The 21,449-nt window shown below is 33.7% G+C and overlaps 1 protein-coding gene across 13 annotated transcripts in view; it reads right to left on the bottom strand.

Annotated features, from left to right (window-relative positions):
* Positions 1-673: 673 nt before the first annotated feature.
* Positions 674-21,449, bottom strand: part of LOC129747849 (serine proteinase stubble-like) — a 139,799-nt gene continuing 119,023 nt past the window's right edge. For 11 of the 13 annotated variants that reach the window (XM_055742217.1, XM_055742218.1, XM_055742219.1 and 8 more), the window contains 5 exons: positions 10,979-11,608; positions 10,501-10,678; positions 10,265-10,412; positions 1,448-1,597; positions 674-1,389 (listed from right to left, as the gene is read on the bottom strand). In XM_055742217.1, the coding sequence (XP_055598192.1) occupies positions 1,093-1,389; positions 1,448-1,597; positions 10,265-10,412; positions 10,501-10,678; positions 10,979-11,608 (1,403 nt within the window). In that variant the 3' untranslated portion in view covers positions 674-1,092. The remainder of the gene's footprint in view (positions 1,390-1,447; positions 1,598-10,264; positions 10,413-10,500; positions 10,679-10,978; positions 11,609-21,449) is intronic. The other 2 variants (XM_055742223.1, XM_055742222.1) reach the window with 1 other exon arrangement.

Here is a 21,449-nt window from a genome sequence, read left to right as displayed (position 1 = left end):
AAGTAAGAAAAAGGTTTAGAAATGATTTTACGTATTTCTTGTGAATTTTTTGCTACTGTTATTATTTTCGGCTAAATTTGATTTCCGAAAACCACTCCCATGGATGGGTCCTTCGCACGGGCCTGGTCCTGACCCAAGAAAAAACTCATGCAAAATCCCAAGATAAAAGGTCCATTGACTATTTATGTCATATTATTTAGCTCTCATTTCGCTGTTTGTAAGTGTCAGACAATAAGAATTCTTAAAGATGGTCTATTACCCTATAGTCTTTGCATACATAAAGGGTCAATTTTCTAGTTTTTAGATAAATACGTTATTTTGAGTCAATTTTAACAATAATTTCTGGATAAACATTAGTTATAAGGTGAAAATAAGTTAATTCGTGATAACCAATGATCACGATCCATTCAGAAGAAAAATATATCTTTTTGGACTCTAGGGATCAATTAAACCCATAACATAAATTTTGGAAAACTTTTTCTAAAAAATATTGAGAGTTTACTATTGCTTTGAAAATATGGCATTATTAAGTTCATATTTTAATCTAACGATTGACATACAGGAATAATTTTGTTTCTATATTTTTTTTCATGTGGGAAACATTTCTCCCCTACTTAAGGAATCAGTTCATGGACAAGTTCGAAAAAAATATCATACATGTTTAAGTCTTATTATTATTTTTTATTAGACCATTCACAGGATGCCTTACATGCTAGAGAAACTTTTCGTTGGAATGGTAATCATTATTTCTTAGAAGTCTATTAACCTATTTGAACGACAGCCAATCTATCTATGCATTACAAATAAGTTACTAATAAATTACGTTTCTCGTGCAATACTTGTATCTTGCAACAGAAGCTCGCACAAACTACGGTCCTAAAGGCAGTCATTTGACTTTACTAAAACAGATATTTTGCACCTGGTTCTTGCGCGATTTGAAATTCTGTCTTCGCCTATCGATTGTCGTTCCCATTTAAAAATCTTATCTGTGTCTTACCTAGCGCGCTCTATCTAGGAAACTAACTTGGTTTGGATGACTATTTACATTTGCATATATTTTGGAACCTCTCCCTTCGAGGAGTTGGTAGATGCTCAGGAATATTCCTTGCCCATCACTTTCTCTACCCAAGGCACAAACTTCTGGATGTTGGTATAAACTCCGGGAAGATGTTCCCGGCCGCATCCGATTCCCCAGGACACCAGTCCGATCAGAGTTTTCCGCCCATCTAACGATAACGTTAGGGGACCTCCGGAGTCACCTTGACAGCTATCTCGGCCACCTTCTTTGTAGCCGGCACACAGGAACACATCGTGGATAGTTTCCCTCCGGCCCGCAGCTCGGAACCATCGTTGACAACGCTCGTTCGGTATCACTTCGACGTCCACCTCCTGGAATGGAAGAAACTCGATAAGAAGAATGTCCTGAACAATTTAGTCCCGGTGTTACCTGTAGCACAGAGGGGACCGTACTTTGACCGTGCCTAGTTCGGCCCCATCCGGCAACGGTGGCCATTTTACCGACCAGCTTCACCGATTTCGGTGGAAGGCACACGGGAAGAATGTGCTGCCGGAAAACTACTTTCCTGTCAAGTTTCACCTAAAAATAATGTTTTAATAAAATAATGTTGAATTTTCTATCATAATAAAAATCACGGAGTGGATAGGGACATAAATTCAATCTGGGTTAATTATAAAAACTCGTTTTCACAAAAGTTATGTAAAAAATCTAAATACTGTAGGGGAGAGTGGGGTAACGTGGGTCAATTCAAATATCTCAGCTGTGTGTTGAGATAAAAATCCCAATCCAACTGTCATCGTCGTCGCTTTGCGTAAGCATGTTTTTCTATATGTTTTTGACTTATGTACGTATCATATGCTTCTTTTATGAAACTAGCCTAGAAAAATGTACTTACATAATCAAACAAGCACTCGCAAAATTGCATCCGTGCGAGACCTCAAGTACACAACAAAAATATACTCATACGCTTATGATCTCGGTTTTGTCATGTTCTTTCACGTGGAAAAGGAATTTTTAATGAAACATAAATAGGTCACACTCACGCAACCAATTTCCAAATCATTGCTTGTGGGGAATCGTGGGCCACATTTTGTGGGGTATCTTGAGCCACCTATATTTTGGTGTTTTTATACACGTTCAGAACTTAAAATACGTTATTGCTATCCTCATCTGAAATCGCTTTAAAATAACTAAATGAATTATGAAATTTCAGTTTTGAGTCAATTCATAAACTTTGCACGATATCTAGTCAATTTGGATTTGGTGGCCCACGTTTCCCCACAGTTTTTCAGAATCTAAAAAAAGTTACTTTTTTAAAAACAGTCAAAACTCGGAAAATCAATGTTTTTAAAAAATAACAAAAAATGCCTAATGATACCTCAAAAATGTAAAAAACATTTCCATTTATTTTTTTAATTTAATCTTTTCTAATGAAGAAGTTATGAAACAAATGAAAAAAAGTGGCCCATGATACCTCACTCTTCCCTACTTGCTCGTTAACTGGAAGCTTTTTGGACCGAAGGGTCTTAATTAACGAAAGCGTCCAATTACTGAAGGTGCTGAAGAAAAGAGTATCATTTTGATAGATCACGCTATTTCGGATCAAGAAGTGGTCAAACTAAATTTCGTGTTTATCAAATATTTGTTAACATAAAAAAAATCAAAATAACTTTCTTTTTGAAGTTAAAAATACTCTGTTAAAATTCCGGCCGACCTAGTAAAAATTGACGAGACTTTCATTTGACGCCACCCATCACTTTCTTCGGCGCAGTACGCCAGTTTGCTTTAAACTGCGTCTCGCTGCTAACAGTTTTTTTGGGTCTTCTCAAGGTTCTTCTGAGCTATTGCCCAATATTTTTCGATTGGACGTAGTTCTGGTGTGTTGGAAGGGTTCTTATCCTTGGGCACCACCTAAATGTTGTTAGTGGTATACCACTCCATGGCCTTTTTGCTAAAATGACCGGAAGAAAAATCCGGCCATAACAGCACAGAAAAGTCATGTTTCCTCAGGAAATGCAGCAAATGTTTTTGAAGACACTATTTGACGTAAACTTCCTGATTGACGGTCCCGATTGTTATCGACAAACGTTCCCCGAACATTTTTATTAAAATTATGAAATTAATTTTATCGGTGAGGGTTAAAGAATTGAAATGAAATACAGATAGAAGATCAGAAGAATATTCTAAGGTGGTGAAAAGAGCGAAGAGCATTTGAAATAGAAGCTTGACCACATACTAAATTGATGCGGGACAAGAACCATCACCAAACGGTTATCTGGGGTATACCTTGAACCACCCTTTTTTAAGTCAAGACTTTTTTTGATAACGTTTTATGTTTCCTGAAGCTTGACCTTCAAAATTACTCAAAATTTTCAATTTGGTCGAAGTTATGACAAATAAAGCAGATTGTTCTCCTTCGGCAGAAAAATCAACATATTTGACTTTTTATCATTCCACCATAGTTTTCGCGTAATGATCCAACCTCAACACCGTATGAACTTTGTGGGAACTATTGAAGTGCTTTGCAGGGAAAACGGTCGCATTTAGCCATCCATTGGGTCAATCATTATGAATCACTGACTGATTTGCAGCTTCCACAGAACGTCAGTCAATTTTTTAAATTTTTTCTCCTTGTTCATCTCCGGAAAATACAGGCTAGACTTGTCAACAAAAAATTTCTGATTTTAATTAATTTAATTTATTTTATTAGAGAGGCTTACTTGGTAGATTCGCCTCTATTTCTGACCGGAAACCTGCCAGGTGCCCGCAAAAGAGTTCGTTTCGCTATGCATTGCATGTTTATTTTAAATATCTTTCCGCTAGCGGTCCAAATATTTTGCGTGCGGTTAGACCACCGTGTTTTGTTTACTTTATCGGTGAGCAGCTTTTCTATCTTTCAAAAATGAAGTCAATCATGTTAATTTGTCAGCTAGACGAACAGGATATCAGGATTCTCCATTTTCAGTTCGAATCTTAGTTAGAAATTTGAAATTAAAAGTTGTTTTGAAATCCTGATTCAAATTTGGTGTTTTAATTCATACAAAATTCCATTCATAATGCATGTTTTTCGAAACTCATTCTCATAAAAAAATTGATGAAATGAAAAATATTTTACACACCGATTCTTTACACTCGATCTTTTTAACACAGATTTATTTTAAAATGTTATTTTTGAATGAATTTCTCGAAATAAGATAATTTTCGAACATGTCAAAAACAGCGTCTTGACATTCAAGCTTTTTTTTTAAACTTCTCTTTTCATTCGGAAGTATGAGATTTTCCGACCACAACATGAATTCATCAAGGAAAATGAAGAACTCCTTTGATATATGGCATAGACTGGAATATTTTTTAGACTAGTTGATATTTTCAATTTGAATTGAAAATTGATTTTTTTTACAATTCAGATAAATGTAGTCATAGCAGAGTAATAGTAGTAGTACAGTAATAGTAAAAAAAACAAATCATCATTAAAACCAAACAATTTCAATAAAGAAACGTAACGAGAAGAATTGGAATGTTCAATTTTGCAACACAAATCATTACGAACTTCCAATTCGAAAACTGTTGAAAATTGAAATAAATTGATAGTTATCCAAAAATGTACGAGAATTGATGAACAACTTGAAATCAAGTAAAACAACGCTAATTAGTTTATAGATTTGCATGATGTTAAACCATTGTTGAATAAGCTATTCACTGGATGAATTTTAAAAGAATTTTAAAAAAATCAGTGTTATTACTTTAGTTACCGATAAATTGAATTTTATGCTAGAAAAGGTTTTTCTTTAAATACTTTCAATTAAAAAGAAGTTATAAAAATAGTAATATTTTTTTCTGAGTTTGGTGATTGCCTATTGAGTTTTTAGGACATTGAAGCAATTTGAAATGTTTTACAATACTACTACTTTGAAATTTGAAAAAAATATTATTTAGATATGGTTTCGTATGCCTTTGAGTGTTAAAATCATATTTTTCAATGTTTCCCGGGATTCCGAGAATTCCCGGGAAAATGATCTTCAGATATGCCGATTCCCGGGAACGTTAAAATGGCCTCTAATCAAAAACATGGACCGGAATGGCCACTTAGAGATTCTACTGGTGTTTAGAAACAACCGTAGCAGGAAACATTATTCAAAACAAATCTTTGAACTTTTCGATTCTCTCTAATTTCATCAGAATGATCTACTAGGTTGAAAATCATTCGACTCACAACCCAAAGTGGCCACTTTACTCGCAATTATCGATGAATTTTTACCCGGTTGAGTTGAACTTTTTTAAGCGATTTCTTTTTTTACACGTACACAACAATCGTTTTAAAAATAATCCAGTGTATTAAGAATCCATCCTGAATTTTTGTTTCATATTTAGATTTGACCTTTTTAAACAGAGAGTGATCTGGCGAATATGGAATGCCCGAAATATGAAGAACGGTTGCCATGCTCCGAGTAAATTTGAGGAATATTGTTCATCAGGTTATGTCGTGAGTTTTAACACCATGTTTGAGATTGCCAGATTGCCTGGTTTATCCGGGTATGCTCGGATATTTAATAAAAAAAAATTTGGAACAGTCTGGCTCGACCCAGTTGCCCGGTTTTTGACCGAATTCATTCCATCTATTTGGCGAATCAAACAGAAAAACACCAACAAACGTCTTCAAAATGAAAATTTTTGAGCAAAAGATAATCATGGAGGATTTTGGAAAGCCAAAAAAAAATTCAAAATTTTACGATGAATTTTCATGACAAAATATTAATTTTTATTCAATTTTTTTCTTGATTTTTGTTGACAAACTTCTGGGTTTTGAGATAATTTGCCCGGATATTGCCCGGATTTAAAGTCATCACTTTCGAAATCAAATGTCCTGATTTTGCCAGGTTTTTATATAAACTAGCCCGGTTTGTCTGGCCTGGATATGTGCTGAAAAAATTCTGGCAACCTTATCCATGAAATTTAATGCAAAGATCAAACAAAACAAAACTTCAGAATAACGATCTTGAATCTTAGAATCATCTATTCATATTTTAATTTAGTTAAACAAGTCTGATTATAATGAATTAAAGTTTATCACCGGTACTTTTTATACGGTTTTTTCTTATTGAGTTTTTTCGGTGAGTGAAAACACTTTTTTAAATTTTACGTAACGTTTCGGGTTACTTTTCTTCACCCATCATCAGACGTCTAAAAATATTTACTTTTATTAAAAACTTTAAACTTTTAAAATAAAATTACATTTATCAAAATTACAATACTTCACATCACTTACAAAAAATAATGCAGCATGCCAAGATCTAGTGTACATTGGCCAAACAAGTAGAATGCTTGGAAAAAGATTACAGGAACATGAAAAATTATTCGCAAAAAACGAACCAAATCGGGATTAGCGCAACACGCAATAGAAGCGCAATACTGTTTCGACTTCAAGAAACCAGGAGTACTCAAGCGGAATCTGAGAGTTCGGGAAACCAAAGAAGCTGCCGAAACCCTACACATCCAAGTAAAAGGAAAGAAGCGAACATCGAATCAACAAACCGAAGTAGGAAAACTAGCTACCTACAATGGTCTCATAGCCAAACTGAGAGGAGAGACAGTAAACAAACCGACAAGCAGCCGAACAGAATAAAATTGTGTTGCTTTATTTTTTGTAAGTGATGTGAAGTATTGTAATATTGATAAATGTAATTAAATTTTAAAAGTTTAAAATTTTTAATAAAAGTAAATATTTTTAGACGTCTGATGATGGGTGAAGAAAAGTATTCCGAAACGTTACGTTAAATTTAAAAAAGTTTTTTCACTCACCGAAAAAACTCAATAAGAAAAAACCGTATAAGTCTGATTATAAATAAATAATTGAAATTATGAGTTTAGATTGAAACCAAGCCTACTTCAAATTTCCGGGCATTTTTTTTAAACCAGGCACAAATCGGGTAATTGATTTAAATTTGTTAATTCCAAAACCCAGATAACATCCGTGCGAATCTGAGCAAGGTCCAGCCAAAAACCCAAAACAAATTGAGGAAAAAGTGAAAAAACAAAATTTACTTGTTTGTCGAAGCACATTAGCAGCGTTCACACAAATAAAATAAAAAAGATTTTGGGCGTAAAAATCAAAACTGAATTTGAGATTTTCGTTTCGATAACCAAATAATTTGAATAAAACTGGGCTGAATCCGAGCAGTCCTCTCTAATATCCGGGCGTTCGGGGCAGACCGGACTTGTCTCGGAAATTTCATTGAAAAACCGAGAAAGCCCAGAAAACCCTGGAATATAATTGAGTCTTCGATTTTAGAAATAAATTTCACTTCTTCGTAAAATTTTTAAATTCTAACTGGAATTAAATTTAGAATATTGAAATTCGAAAACCGATCCAAAATTTAAACCTGATTTCTGGCTATAATTTAAGATAAAGAATTAATATTCAAAATACAGAATCAGGTGAGCTCTTAAATGAAGAAAAATCAAGAAAAGAAATAAAAATGCCTATTTCGTTGAAGAATTCAAATCGAAGGGATCGCAAATTTATTATTTTGATTGATAATCAATTTTATAATTTTAAATTTTTAACCAAAGTCAGTTTGTTTACACAACTCCGCTGAGAATCACATGGATCAAGAAGAATTTTATTCTATTCATCAGGTGTTGTTTGATAGAAATACCTGATTTTTTTTATCATTATCTACAGGGTTTTAATTATGGAATTGTATTTTAAAATATGATAAACAACATGTAATATTAAAAAAAAATCAGCAGAAATTGCCATATTTCCTTTATTTTCTCGGTGTATTGCTCAACTTTATAAACATTACAGTTTTTTAAAGTCAAATTCCAAATCCTCAATCTCAAACTTGAAGTGAGGTTGCAAGAATCAAATTAGAATCGCAAGCCAGTTATAATTTATTTTCGATGGGTTTATATATTCAAATTCACAATAAACTCAATAACCCTTTCGATTTGCCAAAGAACTGATATGGTTTAATGTTCTGTTAATGTTCTTTTGTATTTGTTTTTCAAGAGCAAGTTAAGATGCACAATCCTTGGTCAACGACCAGAAATGATGGAACACAGAAATCTGAAACAGTAGAGTTTGATAAAAAAGATCAACATTTTTTATGTTTAATACATCCTGATTCTTTGCCTTGTTTTATGATCTCTTTGTACAATAATTATTTTAATATTTTTTTGCTTAAATAATTTTAGGCATGAGCTAAGATAAGTTGAAATACATAAAATTTTGATATTTTTCGGAATTCAGATTTAAGTCAGACTTAAGTTCTAGCTGTGGAAGTACGATTAGTGATTAGTGATCAAGTTTAACTAAACCACAAAAGATTCAGCTCTTAATTTTTTCTTTTTTATTTTTTTTTTCATAGATGGTTGAAATGTTTGAATTTGTTCAAACGGTTTTTTGTTTTGTATAATTTATTGAGCAAATCTTATAAGAGCATAGAATAGGTTATTCGAAGTAAAAACTTCATTAAAAAAACTTTCTCTTTGCTCAAATCAAAAGTTTTAATTTGAGAAAATTCAAAGCTAATAAGCATTGGTAAAATTTGCTTCCTTTTCAGTTACTTTTTGCTTCATAATAAAAATCAAACTTGTTGTTTACAGATTATAGGACGAATTTTCACAAGTGACGATACAATATGATAATGGCCAATAAATTAAGTAATAATGAAAAAAAATTGAAGATGAATAATCACATTAGTAATTTGACTGTTTTATGGGATTTTTGGTGGCTTGGGGTGCTGCTGTTGATGCATAAAAATTATTATTTTCCTAACAAACATGGCAAAGCAAAATTGATGTATTTTGCTTGGATACAAGTGGATACACACGATTGTCACAGTGTTTAAAGAAAAAATCTTGATAATAAATTTTCATTTAGAGCGAGTTGCCGAAAGTTGCCATAGCACACGACACAATAGCATCGGTGATAGGTCACTATCAGACTATCGACCGTACCGTTTCGCATCCAAACCCCGGATGTAACAAAATGCGAAGATAACAAACTGAGAAGACTACATCGATAGATGCGTTTCTGAGTTAAAAGGAGTATATCTGAGCGATCACATATCATCTTTTTCTCGTCCGCATTGCAAGTTTTCCCTTGTGGGGCGGACCACGCATGGCCTACTAATGTGTGGTGGTAGATGCAACTCTATCTGTATCTACCGCTTCATAGTAGTAGGCCCGTGAGGAACAAAAATTTGATATGTGATGATATGCTTCTAAATAAATTCTACCCGCTCATTTCCAACATCTTTTATTTCATCTAACCTTGTATCCACCTATATTAAAAAATTTCATATTCTTTAGATGTCGCTACTAAAAAGAACATCACTTTTCACCGCTAGGCCGATAAATAAAATCTACAAATATAAATTACGGTGATTAATCCTTCATAATAATAAATAACGTTTAAGAATGTTTGAAGATTTTGAAATAACCAAAAAAAAAGTTAAGAAAAAAAAACACTTATTTTTAAAGGTGATTTCATATTTTACACTGTAACTCAAAAGATGAATATTTCAAAAACTCGACGTTAAAGACAAAGTATCATAAATTTGCATTTAAAATGAGTTTGTCGATGACAGCAAAAAGAATGGATCTACGTTTTGGAACTTAGATTTTTTTTTGATCTCACTTAAAGGGGGATTTATCAAAACCCTCATAACTTTTTCTTATAGAGTTTTCATTGAAGACACCTAGAAGATAAAATGTAAAACGGAAAAGTTATAAGCAACGATCTTGTTTTTCACATTTTTAACCACTGTGCCATGAGGCGGTTTTTCCTACGGCCCAGCCTCTAATTATCAAAGAAAAGCCTTAGATATGACGAAAAACGGCCACAAATGCAGCATCGAGCAATATATTAACGCTTCGGATAGTGCTCCAAGATATATCAATAAAGATCAGCAACTGGTGCGTTCACCTTGGATGCTGAAATAGGCACGACTGACACAGAAAGCACAGAAAGGGGCGCTTACAGGTCGGGTTTTGAACCTAAACTTGGCCAAAAGCAGTAGCTGATCTGTCAAACCTCTCTGCTTAATTTTTCTCGTTGACAAATTGGTGCTCTGAAAGGTTTATGGCTTCTAGCTCAATATTTTGTCATATTATAGTCTTTTTACCAAATTAGAGTTAGCTAGCGTTTAGCAAAGAAAGGAATATTTCCATAAACTTCGCTTAGCTTAGAAAATTTCAGAAGATAAACATTTGCCTTTTACTCAATTATGATTATCTTACCAGTGCAATATCGTTTCGAAAATCGCTCGGTGAATAGCTCGGATGAACTTCCTTCCGTTCAATTCCGTACTCTTCGTGGTTCAACCGTTCATCCTGATCCCGAACGTCCCATTCCCCAAGCCGCACCTTCAGATTACTGTTAGGGGTCCTAAAATACGTAAAAAAGAAATCCGTTAGCAAAACTCGGGAACACCTACTTGCCCGCTCCCCTCGGTTCGGTAGATCATAAGTTATACGTAGCGACGCAGTGAGCTGCCGTAACGACCCAACGATTCGAAACCAACGCTCCTCCACAGCTCAGCTTTTTCGTTAGGAAGCCGGTCTTGATGAGGGCCGCCTGCCAAGGATGGGTTCCAAATCCCGTTGAGTGCCCTCCGACTATCCTGTTTGTTCGGGTGTACAGTTCTCCGCAACCTGGAATTGGGAAGCAGAAAGGTTGAAAAAACTGTAAATGACTGACTTAAGTGTCTTATTATAAGCTTTTAAGGTTGGAACAACCCATTGAACTATTTGTGGGAGTTTGTTAGCTGAAAAAGGTGCATTGGTGCCAGTTGGGTTTGCTAAAAGAAAATTTCAGTGCTACTACAAGCGTGTTTCACCCAACCATTCATTCCAATTTGGGTGCGATTCGAAAAATCCTGTGGAATTGCGTTGGGTCCAAATAAAAAAAAATTCACCAAGTTTGAACAAAAAGTGCATCGTTTGTAGAAATACCATTTTCGATTCCATATCCATCGTCTTCTTGTTGGTTGGAACCCTGATAGCTATAAATCGGAGGCCGATGGCCGGCCAAGCCATTGGAAGTTCCGGGACCGGTGCCGCTGCTAAAAATTGAAGACCCAAGACTGGGTCGATTGCCGCCGAATCCGAAAGGCCGTTCCCCGTAGATGGCACTGGCCGTGGGACCGCCGTGATCACTTTCGTCATGCAACGTCCCTCCTCCTCCTCCGACTCCAAAGGGTGGCGCCTGAGGGGGCGGACGATGTTGCTGGTGCTGATGTTGGTGCTGGTGTTGCGATGATGAATGGGAGGGCTTCAAAGGCACTGCAAATGGAGAGTTTAGCCCATTGCCCAGGTGATTGCCCTCGAAGCCCCATTCCGGTGGATTCTGGGTGCTGGTCACCGTGGGATACGGATGATGTTGGTGATGGTACTGGGGCGGCTTCGACTGGAAGCTTGTGCCTCCAGGACTTGCAAACAGTGGAGTCGATTGCGATGGACGACTCGGTGAGTGATTGCCGCCGGATGATGACGACAGTGACGAAGATGACGAAGATGAGGATGATGACGTGGATGAGGTCGACGATGAGGACGGATAGAAATCGAACAGATTGATTATGTCACCTAAACGAGTAATGGGTTTAGTTGAATCGAGGGAATGGCATTGGTTAATCAACATTTTTTTTTCTAAATTTAACTAAGTGAACACAGTTAAAGGATGCAAAGTCGTCGATCTACATATGTGAAACAATAATGACACATTTCACCGTGATGAGAAAACGCTTTTCCAGACTTTTCGGAAATGTTATTTTTGATTAAAAAGTTTGAATTGTTTGTGTTGTAATCGATTAATTTTGTGACGTGAATTCACGCTAGAATTGACCATTTTTGACTTCAGTACATATCACCTTGATTTACTGTTTTCCTGTGGAAATTTTATATTAGTGTCTTCAAAAAAGGTGTAGAGAAAACAATTACTCGCAATCTGATATTCATAGCTATTCGATTGAACAACAACGAACAAAGTTATGAAACTTTTGAAGTTGTGACGTGAATTCATTCAGATGAAACAGCAAAGGGTTGTAGAGACTGGATTCACGTCACGAAATTAAGAGCCTTCAAATTCTATGAACACTTTTAAAGTGATATTTTGTTATTCCGACTTGTAAAATCATAACATTTTAGTATCTTGTCCTAACTTTATCATTATTTTGACTGAATTGCAACACATTGAGCAATCATACGTTAAAATTACTCTCAGCAAAACATATTTTTTTTTAAATTTTTCCAATAGTTTTGTGTTTTATTTGAAAATAACAAATAACAAAAGACAAATGCTTGCATAACTCGAGAACCGAAGCGAATGGTACAAAATTTGACATGGGACAGTATATGAGCACAAAAAAACTGCCTCTCCCTTTATCCAGAAGGTGGATAAGAAGGGGGTAGGGGGGCTCTTTTACAATTTTTTACATAACTCAAAAACTAATTCAGCAAATAGAACCAAATTTGTCACGGTATGGTATTAGGGTACGAAAAATGGGTCAATGAATATTTGGTACCCCTCCTTCCTTTCAGTGGGAAGTTAGGAAGAGGGAAGGGGGCTCCCTTACAATTTTTTACATATCTGGAAAACTAATTATATGGCATGAGAGGATATAAGGGTACGATAAACGTTTCCCTGAATATTTGGTACCCTTCCTTCCCTCAAGTGGGGTGTTAGGAGAAGGGAGGAGTGCTTCTTTGCAATTTTTGATTATTTTAAACTTACCTCTTCTTCCATTGGAAAGTTGGGATTGGAGGCTTCCATAATATTTTTATTGCATATTTCGAGAACAGAAACGGTTTCTATTGATATTTGGTACCATTCCTGTCTTCCAGTGGGGAAATAGGAAAGGGGCTCCTTTTAAAATTTGGTATAACTTGAGAACTAATCAAACAAATGGAACCAAATTTGTCATGGGTATACATGTGATATCAGAAATGGTTATAGGATCGTTTGAATTCACTTAATTCTTCCATCGGGAATAAATGGAGGAAGGAGGTTCCTATACAATTTTTTGCACCACTCAAGAACTTATCTAAGAAATCTTAAAAAATACCGCATGGAAAAAAAATAAGACTATTTTTTGAAACACCTCCCTTCTTCCAATGAGTACATAGGAAGTGGAAGGGGCCCTTATACAGTTTAGTTGGAATAACTTGGAAATTAATCAAGCAAATGGAATCGAATTTGGCATCGGAAGGCATTTGTGTACAAATTATTTTTCTATGATCGTTATAAATCTTTCCACTTTGCCAATAGGATTTACGAGGGATGAGGGTGCTTAAATTTATTCAAGGATTTACGAGGGAAGAGGGTGCTTAATATATTTCATTTGTTTGTATCGCTTAAAAACTTATCAATCAATGAAACCAGATTTGATTTGAGAAGGTTTTGGGACCTGATATCGAGTATACCTACTTTCATACCTACTTCAAGGAGTGGTGGATGGGAAGGAAAAGAAGAGGGGCCCGTACAACTTTTTTACTCATGAATCGAGCACTTATCAATCGAAAGGGATCATCTCTTATCAGAGAGGTTGTTTGTGTACGAATTATTTGAGACGCTTCCTTTTTTCAGGACGAAGTTGAAAAGCAATCATTTTTTTTCATTTTTCATCTGGCATAAATCGAAAATTTATCAAACAATTAGTGTCAAATGTGGCATGTGACGTTATAACAATTTTTTATGAAAGTTCGTGAGCCCTCTCCACTTTGAAAGAGGGGAGGGTAAAGAATCTAATCCAATAATAATTAATCATACCCTTCGATATAATCAAAGATTTCATGAAACTTATAAAAATACAGTGAAATTTACGATCTTGCGAAAAACGTTTAAAGATCATGTATTGCTATTCAAAACTTCAGCTACAATTTTTATTTTTAAACTTGCTTCTGATTGTGAACATAAAAGTTGTCAACATTTCCACTTTTTTTAAAACAAAAAATTGATTTTCCAGAATGTTTAAAAAATGATATTTTTTTTCCTTTTTCGTTGGTTTTGTGTGATATGAATTATTAAAATTATTAACAAGTTTGAAATATGTTGATACGCTACTGGATAAAAATCCCTTGTGAGTGTATTATGAAACATTTAGTTACAAAGTATGGAATTCACTCTAATGGATATTTTGAATCTTTTAAGTTGTTCAAGAGTCTGTAAGAATAGGCTTATTTGATTTTAAGTTAAAATAAGTTCTAAGGATTTTCTTCAAATTCTTTTAAAAATAAATAAAGCTATGCTCAAAAAAAATAAACTCAATCAACCAAACCTTTTAACAAATTCAAAGATCAAAACCATATCGATGAAAATTAATCAAATTTTCAAAAATAAATGTATTAAAAATGTTTTGTTCAAATCTGTTTCGTTCACACTTAAACAAAATTTGTGATTTAAAAATGAAAATTCGGCTCTTCAAAAAACCTGAATTTAAATTATGTTAAACTTAGTTTGATAAACCGGACATTTTCAAATTTTGCATTAAATATCCGGGCAAACCTGGATTAAAGCGAGCTATCTGGCAACCTGCTGTTAAACAAAAAACCTAAAAAAAATTAAGAATTTCGTGCAATGTTTTAGATGAAGATAGTTAAATGTTTATTTTGTCGACAAAGATTTTTCATGAAAAATCAATTCTGTAATGATTATTTTATCAAAAAAATTTTTTTGATAAAAATAAGATTTTGAGCTTCAAAAAATTTCAAACTGTGATTTTTATCTGAATTGTGTGTTCAAACTTACTTTGCTTTAAAAAATGATATTTTGAAATTCAATTAACAAACAAATTAAAATGTTTGTGATCTGATGAATTCCTCAACGATATTGTCAATTTCATATATTTATGTTGAATGTTAAACATATTTACGAACTAAATCATATTCTTAATTTTTCTGAATCAATACGATTACTTAAATGTACAAACAATTCCGAATCTCAGTTTTATATCAATATTTTAAAAGCCATGGTTCAGAGCCATAATTCATGAATCATTAATTGAAATTCTGCAGTTGTAGGGTTTAATCTGAATTCATTATTTAAATAATGTATTTAATTTTATTCTGAATTGTGATTCTGAACCAAAATTGGAATTTCGAATGATCAATTTGGTTCAGAGTTTCAAGCTTTGTTTTATTAGAATTTTTCATAAGAATTAAGTTTTCTGAAGTTATTGATCCTCAAAGAAAATTAAAAAAAAATCCAGCAATAGATGAACAAATTTTAACATTTTTCAATGCCGTAATAAACTTGACCCAATTTGACGAATTGGCCTAATGATATCACCTTCCAACTTTATATTGCTTTTGTAGTCTTATACCATCACTGTTGGTTTAAAAATATTTTTCTGACAATCACCATTTTTTTTAAAATAAATACTTTTAAATACGGTAACCAGTCTGCGCTAAAGCGCATCAAGATTTAAATCAAATATTAACTTTTTTAAATCTTGAATTATATTAAAATTCTACAAATTTTCAAAATCTACCAATAAGAAGAACTTTAATATGTAGTGAATAAAAAAAAATCATTTTGAAAAAGTGATGAGCTGTGGGGAAAAGGATACAGTACACTGCTTCTTTTCCTTCAACTTGATCTCATTGAACTCAATTAGAGGTATCTTGAGAAATTTCAAAATTTGGAAAAATAACCTTTTTCAACCTAAAATGTAGATAATAGATGATTTTTGTATTCTGTATACCAGAAAGTTTTTTATAATGATTCTTATTTTATAACTAAATAGTATTTTGATTTAAATTGATTTGAACTGAAAACTAATTTCAAAACACTGATATTTTTTTCAGAATAGTGATTCAAAATCTGACATTTATTTCTCATTGTGAATTGTGGTTCAAGAATATTATTTCCTTTTCAAAATTTAATTCTGAAAAAAAAAACAATGATATATCTTTATTTTAAAACTTTATTTAATCTGAAAGGAATGAAATGAAAATTTAATCATTATAAGGTATTAAAATTTTTTTTTCTGGAAGAACACAAAATCCATATTTTTTAAACTATATCACAAAAAATCACAAAAATCAAAATTAGCCAAGAAAATCAAGAGCTGATTTAAACGAAATTTAAAGTATTGAAAATTTGTGCTTTTAAAAAAAAAATTAAATGTTTCAAAAACTTTGAAAATAAAAGTTTTGTTGAAATGATTAACTTTCTCGATGACTGCGAGCAATTGTGACTGTCGAGAAAACGTGTTTTTGTTTTCTAGAAAAATACAGGAATTTGACTTGATTTGAAATAAATTTTAAACCAAATTGAATTTCAGATATTTTTTTAAACTAAATGTTTTGCAGTCTTTAACATAGATGTTAGATTAATCAATATCTTCAGTATCAAAAATCTAAAACGCCCTTTTGTGATGTCTGAAATAAAAAAGTTATATCAGTTTCAATTTAATATTCTTAAGAATTGTTGAATTGCAATCTTTCTATACAGTTATTACAAAAAAGGGGCCAAAATAGTTGTTCTCTTATGGAGGCAGTTGAGTCTTAACTAAATCAATTGATATAATCAACTTTTTTGTCAAATCTGAAACTAGATAACTTAAAAAAAAAAAATCGTTTATTTGAAACAGCTCAAACCTCTTAATTTTACGGAGTATTAGAGGTTCCGAACTTTTTTCAAATACATAATTGCTTATATCTGATTTTTAAATTTTATTTTACAAGCTAAAAAAAATTTGATTTCATATTTATACAAGCAACCGCAAATTTCATAAGTGGTAGACCTAAAATCCATAACAAAATTATTCTCATATATGTACTTGTTATCCCAGACAACCAGAAGTCGTATTTTCTTTTACAGATTACATCGTATAGAATGTTATTTATACTCATTTTCGTATATCTGCACCTACAATGTGCGGTCCATGCATATTCTTTATCGTATTTAAAAGCATTGCATGATTTTATTGCGACAAGAAGGAAGACTCGTATTTATGTACATATGAATCCGACCTTTATGTACGACAATTCGCAAAAAATCCGTGAAACGATCGATATACGGTGATCAGCCGTGACTGAGAGATTTAGTCGGGCTATGCATAAAATAATTCGAAATAAAAAGCGTATATAACTGCATTGATTCGTAATAATGTGCTTGCAATCGTATACCTTTGAAAATTAATTCGCATGTCTGATTTTCGTAAAACGTTTTTGCTGGCAATCGAAATAGAATACAAAAAAGTTCAATAAAATCGTTTATGATAATGGGACATCGATGATTGGAATCGTATTAAAGGAGGCTTCAAAATGTTGGTCTATTTTTAGATCATCGATGACATGTTCTACAATTTCATAGATTTAAGTTATAGAAATATACGATTTGCTTTTGGTTTAATGCCTTTGAAGCAAATCCCATTGAATTTATATATTCCAGATATCTTAGTATCATCATGCTCTTTCAAATAGGAAAGGTTTTTTTCATGAACTATCAAAAAGTCATTCAAACGCAACCAATTTGCAAATCAATGCTTATGGGGTATCTTGAGCCATTTTGGTGTTTTTATACACATTCATAACTTTAAATGCATCTATCCTATCTGTAAAGTTTTCTTATGCAAAATGAAGAGTCAAGGAAATCATTTGTTCAATTTTATTTTATGCGATATCAGAATTTTTTCCAAAACGTTCGCGAGCCATGCCCTTTGTTTTTATTTCATCGCAATCAATTGCTTTAAAATTACTTAACGAGTTATGGAATTACAGTTCCAGTTCAATTCATAAACTTTGCATGTTTTTGTTCATTTAATTGCCAAACATTTTTCAAAATCCAAAAAAAAATCACCTTTGTTGAAATAATCAGAGCTCGAAAAAAAAAAATAATCAAAACATTTGAAAAAAATCTTACGATACATAAAAAATATAGAAAACCATGTCATTTATATTTTTCATTTTATCTTTTGTAATAAAGAAGTTATGGAGCAAAAAAGTGGCCCTTGATTCCCCACTATCTTCTAAGAATTTCTTCGCCAAATTTGAAATTTGAAATTGACTTTCCTTTTTTTAAAACAGCATTCAAGTTTCAATACTAGATGGAGTTATAAAATCGTTTTTTTAGCACACTTGATTCAAACTGAAATTATGTTCTCATATTCAAATAGGCGAGTATGAAGGTATCGATATAAGTTTTACAATTCATGCCCAGGGCTTTGCATGATCATGAATAATATAAACCAAAATCAGCGAACCTTAAAAGGTAGAATTAAAAGAATTTGCTTAATCCATAGTCGTTGAGTTGCCTTAATCATGCACTACTCTACAGCAGTGTCAAGGAAAATTAACCATAGAAACATCGGTTCAAGTGTGAAATATACATTTCCACAATTGCCTGCCACTTGCTGCATTCACGTTTTGCTCATTTGACAACTTTTCCAATGGCAATGGTGCGCTTTCCCAAGCCCTTTTTACCATTTAACTGGCATAACAAAGCCAATCCAAACCAATTTAACTGCCTTACTTGTGAAATGTGAAATCACTCCGAGGAATTTTTGGTTGCTTTCCTTCAAGCTACGGTCACGTGTTATCCAATAGATAATTTTTCTTAATCATGTTTTGGGAAGGCTTTAGCGAGATAATGCATTGAAAAAACTCCCACCAATCCAGGGCTAGACACCTTTTTCCTAAAGTAGATGAAGGCTAAGACATTAGATTTGGTGATAATTGAGTTCAACGCGATTGATTTCGACTAACGATACCATTGTGGTGGAAAAAGGCGAAAAGTAATTTGAGCTCTGCTAAGTTGAACTAAGAGTCGTGCACTTTCGTTCCGTTCATGTATGATGTTAGTCAATTATCCAAGAGTTAAGTGAATCAATTATCATCGTTTAGAAAAGGTTTGTTGGCTTCGAAATAGGGTGAAAAATTGATTTTTACTACTAAATTATGCAATGTTTTTTTTAGTTTTTATAAGATTGAGATCGAAAATTTTGACAATTAATGATGCACCAAACACACAAAAACGTTTCCATTCTAACAGGAAGAATATCAAATTAAAGTTATGAAAATTAAAGACGGACAGATTAGATTCCTTATCTAATCTATCCGTCTATAATTTCCATTACCTTCATTTGATATTCTTCCTGTTAGAATACATACTTCACCGAAATGCCATAAATCATTAAGTTAAAATTCAAGTATCTTGGTAACCAGATAACGGCTGATGGTGGTACCCGGAAAGACATCGAAACCCGGATCAGAAAGGCCCGTTTTGCGTTTGCGAGTCTCCGAAACATCTGGCCGTCACGCCAGATCTCTCTTTGAACAAAAATCCGAATTTTCAACTTAACCGTCAAATTCGTGTTACTGTACGGGTGCGAAACTTGGTGCACATATGCGGTAACGACGCGAAAACTACAAGTATTTGTAAACCGCTGCCTGGCTTCCTTTTTGCGTCCAATCCCGTTATTGCGTGATCCCCGATAAAGGGTGATACGGTCAAAATTTTGTCAATATCAACTTGACGTATTTCTTTCAATTTTGCATTTATAAAACCTGAACACCCCTCATTCTAAAGGTGTGTGTGTGTAAAATGCTGCTCCTATTTTGATTTTGGAGTTCACTCTTCGGTTGTCAAAATGCCGTCCAAGGAAGAAGAGCAGCGTATCAAAATTTTGCTCGCGCATCGAAATTTCGAGCTACTCGCACGCAAAGCTGGAAAAATCGCTAAAAGTTGCCAAATCAACCGTTACAAACGTAACTAAAGTGTTTGGGGAACGTTTGTCGACAGCCAGGAAGTCTGGATCGGGGGAAAATCGAAAACCGGAAGCCGCCTAGACGACAAAGAGAGTTGCCGGTAGTTTCAAGCGAAACCCTAACCTCTCTCCGAGATGCCGCAAATAAGCTGGGTGTATCGTCTACAACCGTGCCAAAAAACGCAAGAAACGAGCCGGACTATTGACTTACAAGGAGGTAGTGATTCCAAATCGCGATGATAAACAAAATTCGACGGCTAAAGCGTGATCCCGGAGACTGTACACGACGATGCTGACGAAGTTTGACTGCGTGGTAATGGACGACGAAACCTACGTCAAAGTCGACTACAAGCAGCTTCCGGGACAGGAGTTTTATAAGGCAAAAGGAAGGGGAAAGGTAGCAGATATTTTCAAGCACATGAAACTGCTTTTCAAGCCATCTGTACCTGTGGCTTGAAAAGCAGCATTTTCATAGCTTCCGGGACTGTCAACCAATAAATTTACGCGAAAGAGTGTTTGAATAAGCGTCTGCTGATAGCAGGGGTTAAGCGTAAGGCTCGGCTATTCGGATTTGGAAAAGCTGAAACCTAACTGAATATTTTTCCTGAATTTTATACTAATTAAACTTGACAAAGAAATTTGATTTGATTTTTTTAAACAAACGATTTCACCGATTTACACGCGTTTGACCAAATTTTGACCCATTAAACTTATCTTTTATCATTTTTTTAAAGTTTTACTCGAGTTGAGCTTGTTTATGATTCCTTTGAATATTTTTTGTATAATTTTTATAAACTCTCTTTTTTTAATTTTAGCATTCCAGCGTATCATAAAATTCACCGTAAAATTATTTGACAGAAATGAAAGTGCAGAGTGGAAAGATCGATTTGAAAATTCAAGGGTATACCGACTAGAGCAGTGGTTTTCAAAGTGGTCCCTACTGCCCTCTTGGGGGCGTTGAGAGCTTTTAGGGGGGCGGTGAGCTAAACTTTCAAATTTGTGGGGCGATGGAAGGGTTCAGGAGGGCGATATGGGGTCATTTTTAGATTCACATTTTCACAAATTACGAATCAACTTTGAATCAAAATGACAACGAATTGAAATTGCCCAACAATCAATCGACTTCGAAGAATTTTTAAAACCAAATTTTAGCCAGGATAAAAATACATATCTGTAAACTCCCAGAGTTGCTAAGCAAATTTTTGGCTCTGTAAGTCACAGTTATAAACAGATATTTTTTCAATTGTGACTGATGTTGTATTGACAGTTTTTTTTTTATTGTACAAACATGCAAAAATTTTGAATGGTAATGCCTGAAAATCTTGAAAATGTGATGTCCTGAAAATTAAAATAAAATGTTAATCTGTGTTTAAAGACGTCACTGATTTGGTTATTGATTTTTGGAATGAAAAAAAAAATGCCAACAAACCAATGTGCACACTCACATGGCGGTCAAACCATCCATAATTAACTGTATCGAAAAATGTAGTGCCTTCTCTATTGGGTACTACTTCTTCAATACAGTTAATTGATGCGGGACAAAGAATTTAGCATGTGGTCAAGCTTCTATTTCAAATGCTCTTCGCTCTTTTCACCACCTTAGAATTTTCTTCTGATCTTCTATCCGTCTTTCATTTCAACTCTTTAACCCTCACCGATAAAGCCGCAAAATTCATTTCATAAAACAAATTCACGGTGATTTCTCCTCTTAAAATAAT

The sequence above is a fragment of the Uranotaenia lowii genome, chromosome 2 (genome assembly GCF_029784155.1).
Source record: "Uranotaenia lowii strain MFRU-FL chromosome 2, ASM2978415v1, whole genome shotgun sequence".
NCBI lineage: Eukaryota > Metazoa > Arthropoda > Insecta > Diptera > Culicidae > Uranotaenia > Uranotaenia lowii.
Note: the sequence above shows the minus strand (reverse complement) of the source record. Positions and strands in the feature narration are given on the sequence as shown.